At 49.7% G+C, this 11,927-nt stretch overlaps 1 protein-coding gene across 2 annotated transcripts in view; it reads right to left on the bottom strand.

The window, feature by feature from the left end:
• RIPOR3 (RIPOR family member 3) overlaps nt 1-11,181 on the bottom strand; it is an 82,058-nt gene extending 70,877 nt beyond the window's left edge. Inside the window, exon 1 of one of the 2 annotated variants that reach the window (XM_023742978.1) lies at nt 10,917-11,181. In XM_023742978.1, coding sequence (XP_023598746.1) covers nt 10,917-10,919 — 3 coding nt within the window. In that variant the 5' untranslated portion in view covers nt 10,920-11,181. The remainder of the gene's footprint in view (nt 1-10,916) is intronic. The other variant, XM_004370245.2, reaches the window with a different exon arrangement.
• Between the last annotated feature and the right edge of the window lie 746 nt (nt 11,182-11,927).

Below are 11,927 nucleotides of genomic sequence, written 5' to 3'. Positions count from 1 at the left end.
TATCTTAGGTGAAGGGAAGTACAGCACACACTACAGGGGAAGTCAGCACAACTGGACTAAACCAAAGCTAAGAAGTTTCCTGAATACAACCAAACACTTTGAGGGACAGAGTAGCAGGGGCAAGGGTCTGGGGACCATGGTTTCAGGGGACATCTAGGTCAATTAGCATAACAAAATTTATTAAGAAAATGTTCTGCATCCCACTTTGGTGAGTGGCATCTGGGGTCTTAAAAGCTAGCGAGCGGCCATCTAAGATGCATCAATTGGTCCCAACCCACCTGGAGTAAAAGAGAATGAAGAACACCATAGACACAAGGAAAGTATTAGCCCAAGGGACAGAAAGGGCCACATAAACCAGAGATTTCATCAGCCTAAGTCAAGAAGAACTAGATGGTGCCCGGCTACCACCAATGACCTCCCTGACAGGGAATACAACAGAGTCCCTGATGGAGCAGGAGAAAAGTGGGGTGCAGAACTCAAATTCTAGTAAAAAGGCCAGACTTAATGGTTTGATTGAGGCTGGAGGGACCCCGGAAGACATGGCCCCCAGACTCTCTGTTAGCCCAAAACTAAAACCATGTCCAAGGCCAACTCTTCAGACAAAGATTAGACTGGACTATGGGACATAAAATGATACGCGTGAAGAGTGTGCTTCTTAGCTCAAGTAGATACATGAGACTAAATGGGCAGCTCCTGTCCAGAGGTGAGATGAGAAGGCAGAGAGGGTCAGGAGCTGGATGAATGGACACAGGAAATCTGGGGTGGAAAGGAGGTGTGTTCTGTCACAGTATAGGGAGAGCAACAAAGGTCACATAACAATGTACGTATAACTTTTTGTATGAGAGACTAATTTGAATTGTAAACTTTCACTTAAAGCACAATTTAAAAAAAAATGAAGTCTATTAAAAAATAAAATAAAGGCAGCACCAAATATTGATTAAAAAAAAAAAAGCCTGGTTCACCATCTCACAGAGGTAAGATGTAGCAGACTATACAAACACAGGAAATGTCATATTGGGCTTTTCCCCTGTATCTTCCCATCAACAATGTGACCCTCCTGATCCTACTTTATAGCAAACATACTTGGCCCTGGCAGTTAATCCAAATATATTCACTAAGTGCCAAATGCAGGCACAACACTGTGCCAGTCTCTGGAAGGATATTTACAACTATTAACACTGATAATTAATAATATTATTATGGATGAATTGTCTCCCCCAAAAAGATACGTTGAAGTCCTAACCCCCAGTACCTGTGAATGTGACCTTGTTTGAACAGAGGGTCTTTGAAGGTGTTATCAGTTAACATGGGGTCTTACTGGAGTAGAGTAGGTTCTAATCCTATGTGAGTGGTGTCCTTACAAAAAAGGAGAAGAAACTCAGAGACAGAGAGACACAGAGGGAAGACGACCATGTGGCAGTGGAGGCAGAGACTGGAGTGATCTACAAGCCAAGGATCGCTGGCATTGCCGGAAGCTGGGAGAGAGGCATGGACCAGGTTCTCCCTCAGAGCTTCAGAAGGCATCAACACCGCCAACACCCTGGTTTCAGACTCCTAGCCTCCGTAAGTCTGAGACAATAAATATCTGTTCTTCTAAGTCAACAATTTGTGTTTTTTTTGTTACAGCAGCACTGGGCAGCTATTACAAACATCAACAATAGATACCACTTGTTGAGCATTTGCTCGATTTAATGCATTATGTGCTTTACCTCATTCAATTCTCGCAACAGTCCTGCCAAACAGGTATTATTAGAACCCCCTTTCCAAGAGAAAACTGAGTTCAGAGAGAGTATAATTTGCCCCAGGCCACACAGGTAGGTCTGACACCCTAGCCTTTATTCTCTGCTTCCAAATCAGACTCTGCTGCTGAGAAGCACCTGCAACCCAGTTGGTGAGAACAGACCCAGACCTCCCATGGACATGGCATTTCTAACACTAGTTTATATTTCTCCTGCTGGACACAGGGTCAAGCACTCTACACACATTATGTCGCTGAGACCTCACGAGGTCTTCCTGTGAAGTTGTCACCATTATTGTTACTATCCTGCTTGTACAGATGAGGACACTGAGGCTCGAGGGTTAAGTGGGTGGAAGCCCTAGGAAGTCAGAACCAAAATCCAGCCACAGCTCAGGTTCTCCATCATCTTATTTTCTGCCCCGCAAAAAGGGAGCCAGATAGCATGGGTGGCAGGGACACCAAAGGTGTTGGAGTAGAAATTCCAGGAGGCTCCCTGGAGGAAGAGAATCTCAAAGGCCAGGCAGAATTGGCATAGTACAGACCCCCTCTCTCCAGACCTCGTTAGGGCATTTGCCAAGAACTGGAGGCTGGAGGGTCCTGGCCCCCAACCTTCTGGAAGCTCACCCCTTGGTGCCTCACTTGCCTGAGGGGCATGGGAGGAATCTGTCCTGCCTGGCTTGGGGAGAGCCGGACCTGCCTCCTGCCCCACCCTGCAGGCATGTCTACGTTCCAGCCCAGGGCTGGCCTTGAGCCCAAATGTTTCTCCTCATTCTGCAGGCCCCAGGAAGGAAGTCCAGAGCCAAGGTTATCATGGGGTTCACATACCTTACGGGAACATGCAGTGGGGTGCGGGGTTGGTAGACACAGCCACAGGTTATTCACTGCAGCATTTGTGGTCACAGAAGATTGGACCCAACCTCACGTCCATCAACAGGGGACTAGGTTAAAATACTCTGGCGTATCCACAGGACTCCAGTGTCCTCAGAGGAAGGAGGCAGAAGGGCAGGGTCATGAATAAATGACAAAAACTGACGTTTATGAAGGAGTTTATACATGTTGGGACCTCTTCCAGCTGCTTTTCATGTCTTAATTCATTTAATCCTTACATCAATCTCATGAGGAGGAACCATTATCATCACTTTAAAATAAGGAAACTGAGGCACCAAGAGGTCAAGTCCCCTGCTCGAGGTTTCCGGCTATAGATGGTAGAGCTGGAATCCGGTGCAGGCAGTGGGCACCAGAGCCACGAGCCGAACGGCTCTGCCATGCTACCTCCCAGCTTCCCCACCTCGCCGAGAGTCCTGCCACCCTGGAACTTTGGAGGGAAGAGAAACACACACACAAGCATCCGCACTTCCCTGCCCTCTGCTGGCCTGGGACAGCAGGTGTAATTAGATGAGCCTCGGTCTGAAACACATTCGAAGAACTTAGACGCTGTGGTAGCCAACTTCCCTCTAGAGTCAATTACAGCCAGCAGGGCCCACCGATTGCTTTTATAGCCTTTTCTGGAGTCATGACAAGGAAAACTAAACGATCCACAGGACCCCTTTCGTCACTAACAGCCGGCTTTCACGGTTGGGAGCGGAGGAAGGAAAGGAAAATCACTTTTTTCCTCACTTTGAGCTAATCAACAGAACCCAAGCCTGAGCGGCCAATATGTTGGTGTTGAGAAAAGCTGTTCTCAAGCAGAACTAACTGGCAACAGAACTGGAACCCCCCTCCCCCCTCCACAAAAGCCTAAACGTGCTTTATCCCAGGGTATTACCCTTTGGAATAAGTATTCCAGACATGTTGTATGCAACCGCCTGCTCCAGGCCAGCAGCTCACACAGACGAGGCCAAAAGCAGCCTGTTCTGGTTACAACTCAACCACTCCAGCCTTCTTTGCAATGAAAAGGTCACAGAGGTCCACAGCCCAAACCAGCCCAGCCTGCCTGTGGTGGACCTTTGCCTTCCTGTTGCCCAGCTCCTAGGAACAGCACCATGATTCACAGACACTGGTTTGGGTGGAACTGACCACTCCTTCAGCTCCGAGCCCTGACAGGGTTAAGCCAATAAGCATGTTCCAATCTCCTGGCCACAAGACAGGGTAGGGATGGACATAGAACCTAACAAGAAACAACAAGGCAGAAGAGCAACATTTAATGAGGGTTCTAGAAAACAGAGATCTTCTCATTTTAGAGAAACTGAGGTGCAGAGAGGAGACCAGGTGGCACTTAGCTTAAATGAAAGATCATCTGTTGGAGCCCACCAGCCGTTCCATGGGAGAAAGATGCGACAGTCTGCTTCTGTAAAGATTTACAATCTTGGAAACCCTATGGGGCAGTTCCACTGTGTCCTACAGAGTCCCTATGAGTCAGAATTGACTCAACAGCAATGGGTTTGGTTTGGTTTTGGTTTTGGAGGTGCAGAGAGGTGAAGTAACTTGCCCAGAGTCACACAGTGAGGTGGTAGAAGATCTAAGATTTGAACTCAAATCTCCGTGACTGTAGAGATTCCAACGCTTAACCACTAAGCTCTACCTAGAGACAGCATAGAGATCATGATTTGATGATGCTTAATTAATTCTATTTAACTAAATGCTATCAATTAAATTCTATTTACCTATTTAAAAGCCTCTTGAGGAAAGCTCTCTGGACCAGATTTGGGACCAGGGACCTAACAGGGGACCCTGAACAGGGGAGTGGAAGTCCTTAGTCCGGTCCCTCAGGTGTTAACCAGCATAAGAGCATTCAGCTCTCCAGTGGGTGGGGGCATCCAATGGTACGTTCAGAGGGAACACTTACAGCCCCCTTCTCATGCATTCATCTTCAGGGTCTTCCGCAGAATACTCTCCCTACCCCTTACTCATTCTCCTCTGGGGAGTGTGTCCTCTGGCCATGCTAGTCTGGAAGGTGATACCATGCATGATCCCTGCATCTCCCTGGACCCTGACCGCTGCAGGAAATGTAGCAGAGGGAGGCCAGCAGCATTGGAGGAAGTTCAATTCAAGGGGCAAAGCAGCTACAGCCCCATGGCCACACAAGGAATCTGCCTCCTCTAACCTGCCTGACCCACCTAGACTCAGGTAGGGAAGAAGATGCTATTTACAGGGCTTTCCAAGTCCATCTGGGACAGAGACCCTGAGGGGGGTGTGAACAGAAGGTGTGAGCCATTCACTCCACTCGGCCCTTGGCCACAAGGGCCACTTCACACCGGGTCTCCTCACTGCCTGCCTCAGAGCCTTGGTCCCAAACGTGATACCAAGAGGGGCGGGTGCAGGGCCACCTGAAGGGCCGTGAACACTCGGGTGGGGAATGTGAGGCCTTTCCTTGGCCCAACAGCTTGATGATGCACAGTCCTACAGGCTCTCACTGTTACTCACGCTAATGATAACTCAGTGGGCTAGCACAGGTTATTGAAGGTTGGTATTCATAAATGAAATAATAATGTGCGGCTAGAGGTTCCTGATGACCCTAATTCATGTTCTCCGAAAATGTCTGGCTACCTTGTTGCCCTCAGCAACCCAGCAAAGCCAAGTATTCCAATAAGTATTTATTGAGAGAATACTATGTGCCAATAAATATTTATTGAGTACCTACAGCCACTATTTGTCAGTGGAGGCTTGCCTGTTACTATGATGCTGAACAGGTTTCAGCAAAGCTTCCAGACTAAGACAGATGAAGAAGAAAAGCCTGGCAATCTACTTCTGAAAATCAGTCAATGAAAACCTTATGGATCACAATGGTCTGATCCACAGCTGCCCATGGGGATGGCGCAGGACTGGGCAGCATTTCGTTCCGCTGTGCTCGGGGTCGCAATAAGTCAGGGGCTGGCTTGATGGTAGCTAACAACAACTACGGGATACAGCACTGAACAAAACAGGCAAAAACAAAAATCCTGTCCTCAGGAAACTCACATTCTAGTAGGGAACAGACACCTAAGAAAAGAGAGAAAAGAAGAAAAATATATAGCATGTTAATCAAAAAAAAAACCAAACTCATTGCCATCGAGTCAATTCCAACTCATAGCAACCCTAAAGGACAGAGTAGAACTGCCCCACAGAGTTTCCAAGGCTGCAAATCTTTAGGGAAGCAGACTACCACATCTTTCTCCCATGGAGCGGCTGGTAGTTTCGAACCGCGGACTTTTCTGTTATCAGCCAAGCGCTTAACCACTGTGCCACCAGGGCTCCTTATATGGCATGTTAGATGATGATAAGTGCTAAGGAGAAAAACTAACCAGAAAACGAGAAGGAGAATGAAGGAGTGCTACAGGTAGGGCTGAGTTTTAAATAAAGGATGATGATGGGTCTCACTGAGAAGGTGATATTTGAGCAAAGACCTGAAGGATGTGAAGGAGTGAGCCATGTGGAGATCTGGAGAATGAGTGTTCCAGGCAGAGGGAAAAGCAAGTGCAAAGGCCTCGTGGCAGCACTGTGCCTGGCATAACTGAGAACAGCAAGTGTGGCTGGAGCCAAATCAACATGTGGGGAGATGAGGCCAGAGAAGTGATGAGTTCAGCTGCTGCAGGGCCTAGTGGGCCATGTCAAGGACTTTGCCTTTTACTCTGGGTGAAGTGGGGGCCGAGGCAGTGTGGTGGTGGGTGGTTTCTGAGCAGAGAAGGGACAGGATCTGATTTCGCTGTAACAGGACCCCGCTGGCCACACAGAAAGGACAGACTGTCAGGGAGGCAAGCGGAGAAGCAGAGACCAGTGAGGAGGCAACTACAATTGTCCAGAGAGAGACAATGGTGGCTCGGACCAGGGTGGGGGCAGTGGAGGTGATGAGAGGCAGTCAGCTTCTGGATCCATGCTGGGGATAGAGCCAACAGAATTTCTTTTTTACGGCAAAGTACGAGCAGCTGGGCTCTACCTGAGTGTGTTGGGTCAAGACAGTTTGAGAGCTACATCTGAAAGTCTGGTTATGAAAATTGATCCCTTCCACCCCCCTTTAGGGCTTCTGTTATGCAAACATTAAAACAAACGTCAAGGTCTTCATGGGCTGACATGGAAAACATTCAGGATGTACTGTCAAATGAAAGAAGGAAGATGCAGAATAGAATATATGGAATGATCCCATTTTTTAAAAAAAATTAAAAAAAGAAAAATATGACTGAGCAAATGAATGGTCCAAAAGAAGAGTGGTCCCCTGGGGTGTGGGAGTGCAGAGCCACTGAGATGCAAACTCAGGACTGGTCTTCCTGCCACACAAAACAATACAACCTGCCCGTTTTTATTTCTCTTAGATCACTGAGGCCATGACGCCTTTCTTGCCCTCCCAATTGCACTTCGCTTGGCTAACGCCCCCACCTGGGCCTCCTCTTTGGCCCAAACTCTCAGAGGGGTGGAAACTTGGGAAGGAGAAACATTTTCCTCTCGTGCTCACTTTGGAGAACTGGAAAAGGCCCACCTGGCTCCTCGGGTTTCTAAAAATAGAAAGTTGTCTTCACTTTCCTATAGGTTTGGCTTAGCTGTTCTTTCTGCTCCTTCCAAGATGCTGTTTCTATTAGAGAATCATGCACTGCACAGGAAAATAAGGGATGGCAGGGGCAAGACCTGGAGCAGAACGGAATCAGCTGGGAGCTGCCCCTGGTGGGAGTCCCGACAGGCGCTGGCAGCCTCAAACAGCAACTGACTGCAATGAAGACGGAGCAACTCAGGGGGCTTTGTCGCGGGCGGGGGGCAGCCCAGATGCCCCCGATGTAGGCAACACCTTCCACCCCTACCCAGTCTCTGTTTGCCTCTGTTCCAACACTCAGGGCAGAAGAGAGGAGTTTGGCTGTTGGTTTGTTCTAGGCGAGAGGAGGAAGTTGAGGGATTTGCATCTAAGGCCCCATGCCTGGGGTCTGCATTCCTTTGGGTGAGGGCTGAGGACTGTGTATGACAGGATTTCTGAGACCCTGGGCGCAAGCGCATATGCTGGAGAGCCAGTTGTGGGCTGGTAAAGGTTTAACAACCGGCTCTCCGGGGAAAAATACACACACACTGAAGTTTATTATCAATGGTATTAATGTAAAAGATGTGTGGCACCCAATTTACAAATAAAAATAAAATTTACAATACTCTTTTTTGTAAATTTCGCATAGCCAATTGATTCTCACAGAACACTTTTGTTGCATTTTGCCCCCAACTCTGGTGGCTATCTATAGCCACCCGCTGGTTGCAATTGAGGAACGAGGATAGCTCTTCAGGAATGCTGGCTGATACCAGCCTTTACCTTAAGGAGTAAGACAAAAGGGAAACAACAGAGTATGCTGGAGCAGTACTCACTGGTCAATGAAGTGAGCGGCTCCCCCATGTTTTGCGCTATTCACAATGTAAGGGTTATACAGACAATGTATTTTTATGTTTAATCATTAGCATTTTCTCTATCACTTACTTAAATCTAGACAATCAACAGAACAGATCAAGCCCTGATTTTGTAGTGTTTGCTGATTTCTGCGCTAATACTCCCACTGGAACCCTGGTGGCGCAGTGGTTAAGAGCTCGGCTGCTAACCAAAAGTTTGGCAATTCAAATCCACCAGTGGTTCCTTGGAAACCCTATGGGGCAGTTCTACTCTGTCCTACAGGGTCACTATGAGTCAGAATCAACCCGACGGCAACGAGTTTGGTTTGGTTTTGGTTTAATACTCCCACCATGGCCGATTTCAAGCTACCAACTTGAAGTCACTGAACGTGAACTTGGGAAGAGATGCAAGCAACACACCACGGTATCCGATTTCCACCACACAGAGACAGTAGGTATAACCTCAGGGGCACAAAACGTAGTTTTTAAAAAATAAAGAAGTGATAGTTTTGAGTACTTATTACCTCTATTTTTAATATATTTAATTATAAGTTTATATAATTTAATTTTTTAATAATGGCCATATTCAACAACCAGCTCACAAAATTCCTGAAAATGACACAATTGTCCCTCGCAAGCTGGGTACAAGCTGGCTCCAGCACACCACCGTGTGGGGACCACATGATAGAGTGTCACCGAGTTGGGGAGGAAACCATTCTCTCCACGTCTGCCCAGCACGCAGAGCAGCTCGGGCACTAACGGGTGGGTAGCTTTGCGTGTTCCAGAGATGGCACCGTGGACACTGGCGAGCTTGGGATGGGCAGTGGCAACAAGTGGCCTTGGGGATAGTGGCAAGAGGAAGGAAGAGAGGACAAACAGGGCAAGAGACCAGTTTCTGAACACATGTGAGAGGCTGCTTTGGAGCTCCCCAGAAAGAACTGGGGAATACTGCGGTGGGGGGAGGGGGGCAGACAGGGAGGAGCATGGAGCTTCTGATGACGAGGGGGTGGGGCTCTGTAACCGGTGGACATCTGGGTTAAATCACTTAAAACAAAAACTAAGCTGCACAACCAACTTTGCTTTCAGCAATTCATTAGGCTTTTCAGAGGCTTGCCAGGCCTCAGTACTGTTATTACTAATCAATAAAGGCGGCACTACAGGCCAATCAATCATTTCTTCAAACAAAACAAAACAACCATTGCCAACGAGTCGATTCCGACTCATAGCGACCCTACAGGACAGAGTAGAACTTCCCCATGGGGTTTCCAAGGCTGTAAATCTTTATGGAAGCTGACTGCCACATCTTTCTCCCACAGAGCAGCTGGTGGGTTCTAACTGCCGACCTTTTGATTAGCAGCTGATTAGCAGCTGAGCACTTAACCAATGAGCCATTCTACAAGCTCAGCTTAATTCCAACCTCCTCCGGGGTGCCTTCCCTGACTGCTCTGGGAACTCATGGGGAGATCTGCTGCCTCTCTGAACTTTTGTTTTACTCTCAGATGCCCTCACCCAGCTTAGAACTTAAATGCTCTCCAACCAGAGTCACAGAATTTGAGATATTTCCTAGGATAATCCCTTTGTTTGGCAGATGAGGAAACTGAGGCCAGAGAAGGGCAATGACTTGCTCAAGGTTGCAAAGAAAATCAAGGGCAGAATTGGGTAGGGCGATGATTGGGAATGAGGGAGTTTCTGGGACAAGCTGGGAACACAACGTGCGCCCAAGGGCTGGTCCTCAGCAGGGGAGGCCTGGGTCAGTATTGAGCTACTGTGGAATGGAACTTCCCAGGGGTAGAGAGGAGAGGAGGCCACATCTGGGTGCTGGGACCTTTAACTCTGCCCAGATGCCTAGCGGCCACGGGACTTCCCACCTGCTGTGGCCCTGCCAGCCCTTGACTGTAACAGGCATCCTTTTCTCAGTGCCAGGGGGACAAAGCAAGCTGACTTTATCTGCCTCTTATCTCTCGGCTGATCACAGCTGCAGGGACATATATGCAAATAGCCTCCAATAATGTTAATATGCGATTTCCCCCAGGGGAACCCTGTGGAAAGCACAGCGTTTCACAATTCTGTTTCATCCAGAGAAGCAGTGCCGGCCCAGAATGATTTGAAACAGATTTTTGAAAAGGCAAAGTAAAAGTGGAACGAAACCTAGCAGAGGCGTGTGTCACTCTCCCCGTCCAGCCATTAACCCTCTTCTCACACCCCCGGAGCCTCCTCCAACAGCAGCACACCCAGCAAATCGTGCAGAGCACTCATCTCCGTTCAGGCAGGAGCCCCTGCCCCGTCCCAGGTCGCGCGGTCCCCACCCTGGGCTGGCGCAGCATCCAAATAGTGGGCGGCTGCTTGCCGAGCTTCAGCCTGCTGCTTCCTCGGCCTCCCTCCCCAGGTAGTGTTCCCTCCATGCCTTCTCCTCCTTCACCCCACTTGATGGGACAATCACAGAACCATAGAACACAGGGTACAGACTATTGGGGGTGGGCAGTTTAGTGAAAGCAAAGTTAGAAATACTTGGATCTGGTTCTCATCTCTGCCACTGACTGGCTGTGTGACCTTGGGCAAGTCACTTCCCTTCTCTGAGCCTGTTTCCTCCATGTGCCATGAGGATAATTATAATACCTGCTCCACAGGGGGTTGTGTGCCTAGGACAGTGCCTGGCATAAAGTAGATACACAATAAATAGCAGTGGTTGTTGGAGTTCCTTCAAAAGCACCTACCCCGGCCACTCCATTTTAGAGTGGACAAACAGAGAGGGGAAAGAACTTGCCCAAGGCCACACAGCAGGGTGCTGCCCACCCCCTCTCAGCCCAGTCCAGGCTGGAATGGAGGAAGGGCTGTCCTCACACCCACACCCCCTCTGGAAGTCTGGTCCACGTGCCAGCTGGCAACTGCACGTGCAGTGCTTCGTACTCACCATGGAGCAGGTCGGGACACTCAGTACCGCGTCACACCCGTCCTCCTCTCAGCCGCTTTGCCTCCTCTATCGCTGCCTGCAAGTAAGTGTTCGCTTCCATCTGCCACAGAACTCAGGACTTGAGCTAAGGCTTGGGAAAGCCCACCCAGACCAGCCACCGGGTACCAGGTCCTGCTCTGATGGTCGTCTCTGAGCTTCCACTGTCCCCTGCGTCGTCCTCCTGGGGCATGGGGCCGGGCGCTCTGCCGGGCTCTGATAGTGCAGCCGGGACTCTTATCTGGCCTGTGTCAGAGGGCAGGCGGCCACGGTTCCAGGAAGCCTGACTGGGGGGCCCGGCCGGCTCTGCTCCCCCCGGATGCCGACCGCTGCTCTGGATGAGGCCGATTGCCCGTCAGTGTCCCTCTGAGCTCTACCAGGGAGAATTCCATGCTGGCCCCCAGCAGGCGGGGCCCCCACCCCCTTCACGTCCCACCCCTCACTCCCATCTTGGCAAGGGTACTGGGGAAAGGCAGCTAATTTCAAGTCCACACAGCGTTTGCGGTCATGTCCTGAACCCTCCACGATTAATCACGGAGCATCTGATTTCTGCTTTGCCTAGCCGGGGGGTGGGGGTGGGATCGGGGACGCCTGGAAGTTTCTGTTTACTCCATTCTGCACCAGGCTGCATGCTAATCACAAACAGACTGGGACACAGCCTTCCCCTCCTCAGTCCGCTCTCTGCAGGCTCTCCTCCTCCGGCCCGCGTCTTCCTCTTACCTTGCCATCCTCCTTCGTCTGCCTTTCTCACTCTCGCTCCTTTCCCTTTCTTTCCTCTTTCCTATCTGTCCCCCTCCTCCTTTTCCGGATCTGATCCCTCACACACCCCGTCCTCCGGTCCTGGGTTTCCCCCAGCCCCGTCTTCCCCCTGCCCCCACCCCACCCCAGCCCCCATGTCTCCTAGGCTGCGGATCACTGGGGCCTTTTGCTTTTACATCTTTCCAGTTAACAGTCAGGCTTCTTTTCTTTTTTACA

Source organism: Trichechus manatus, unplaced genomic scaffold, assembly GCF_000243295.1.
Source record: "Trichechus manatus latirostris isolate Lorelei unplaced genomic scaffold, TriManLat1.0 scaffold00008, whole genome shotgun sequence".
In the NCBI taxonomy this organism is placed as follows: domain Eukaryota; kingdom Metazoa; phylum Chordata; class Mammalia; order Sirenia; family Trichechidae; genus Trichechus; species Trichechus manatus.
The sequence above is the reverse complement of the archived record's forward strand: the minus strand, read 5'-3'. Positions and strand labels throughout refer to the sequence as shown.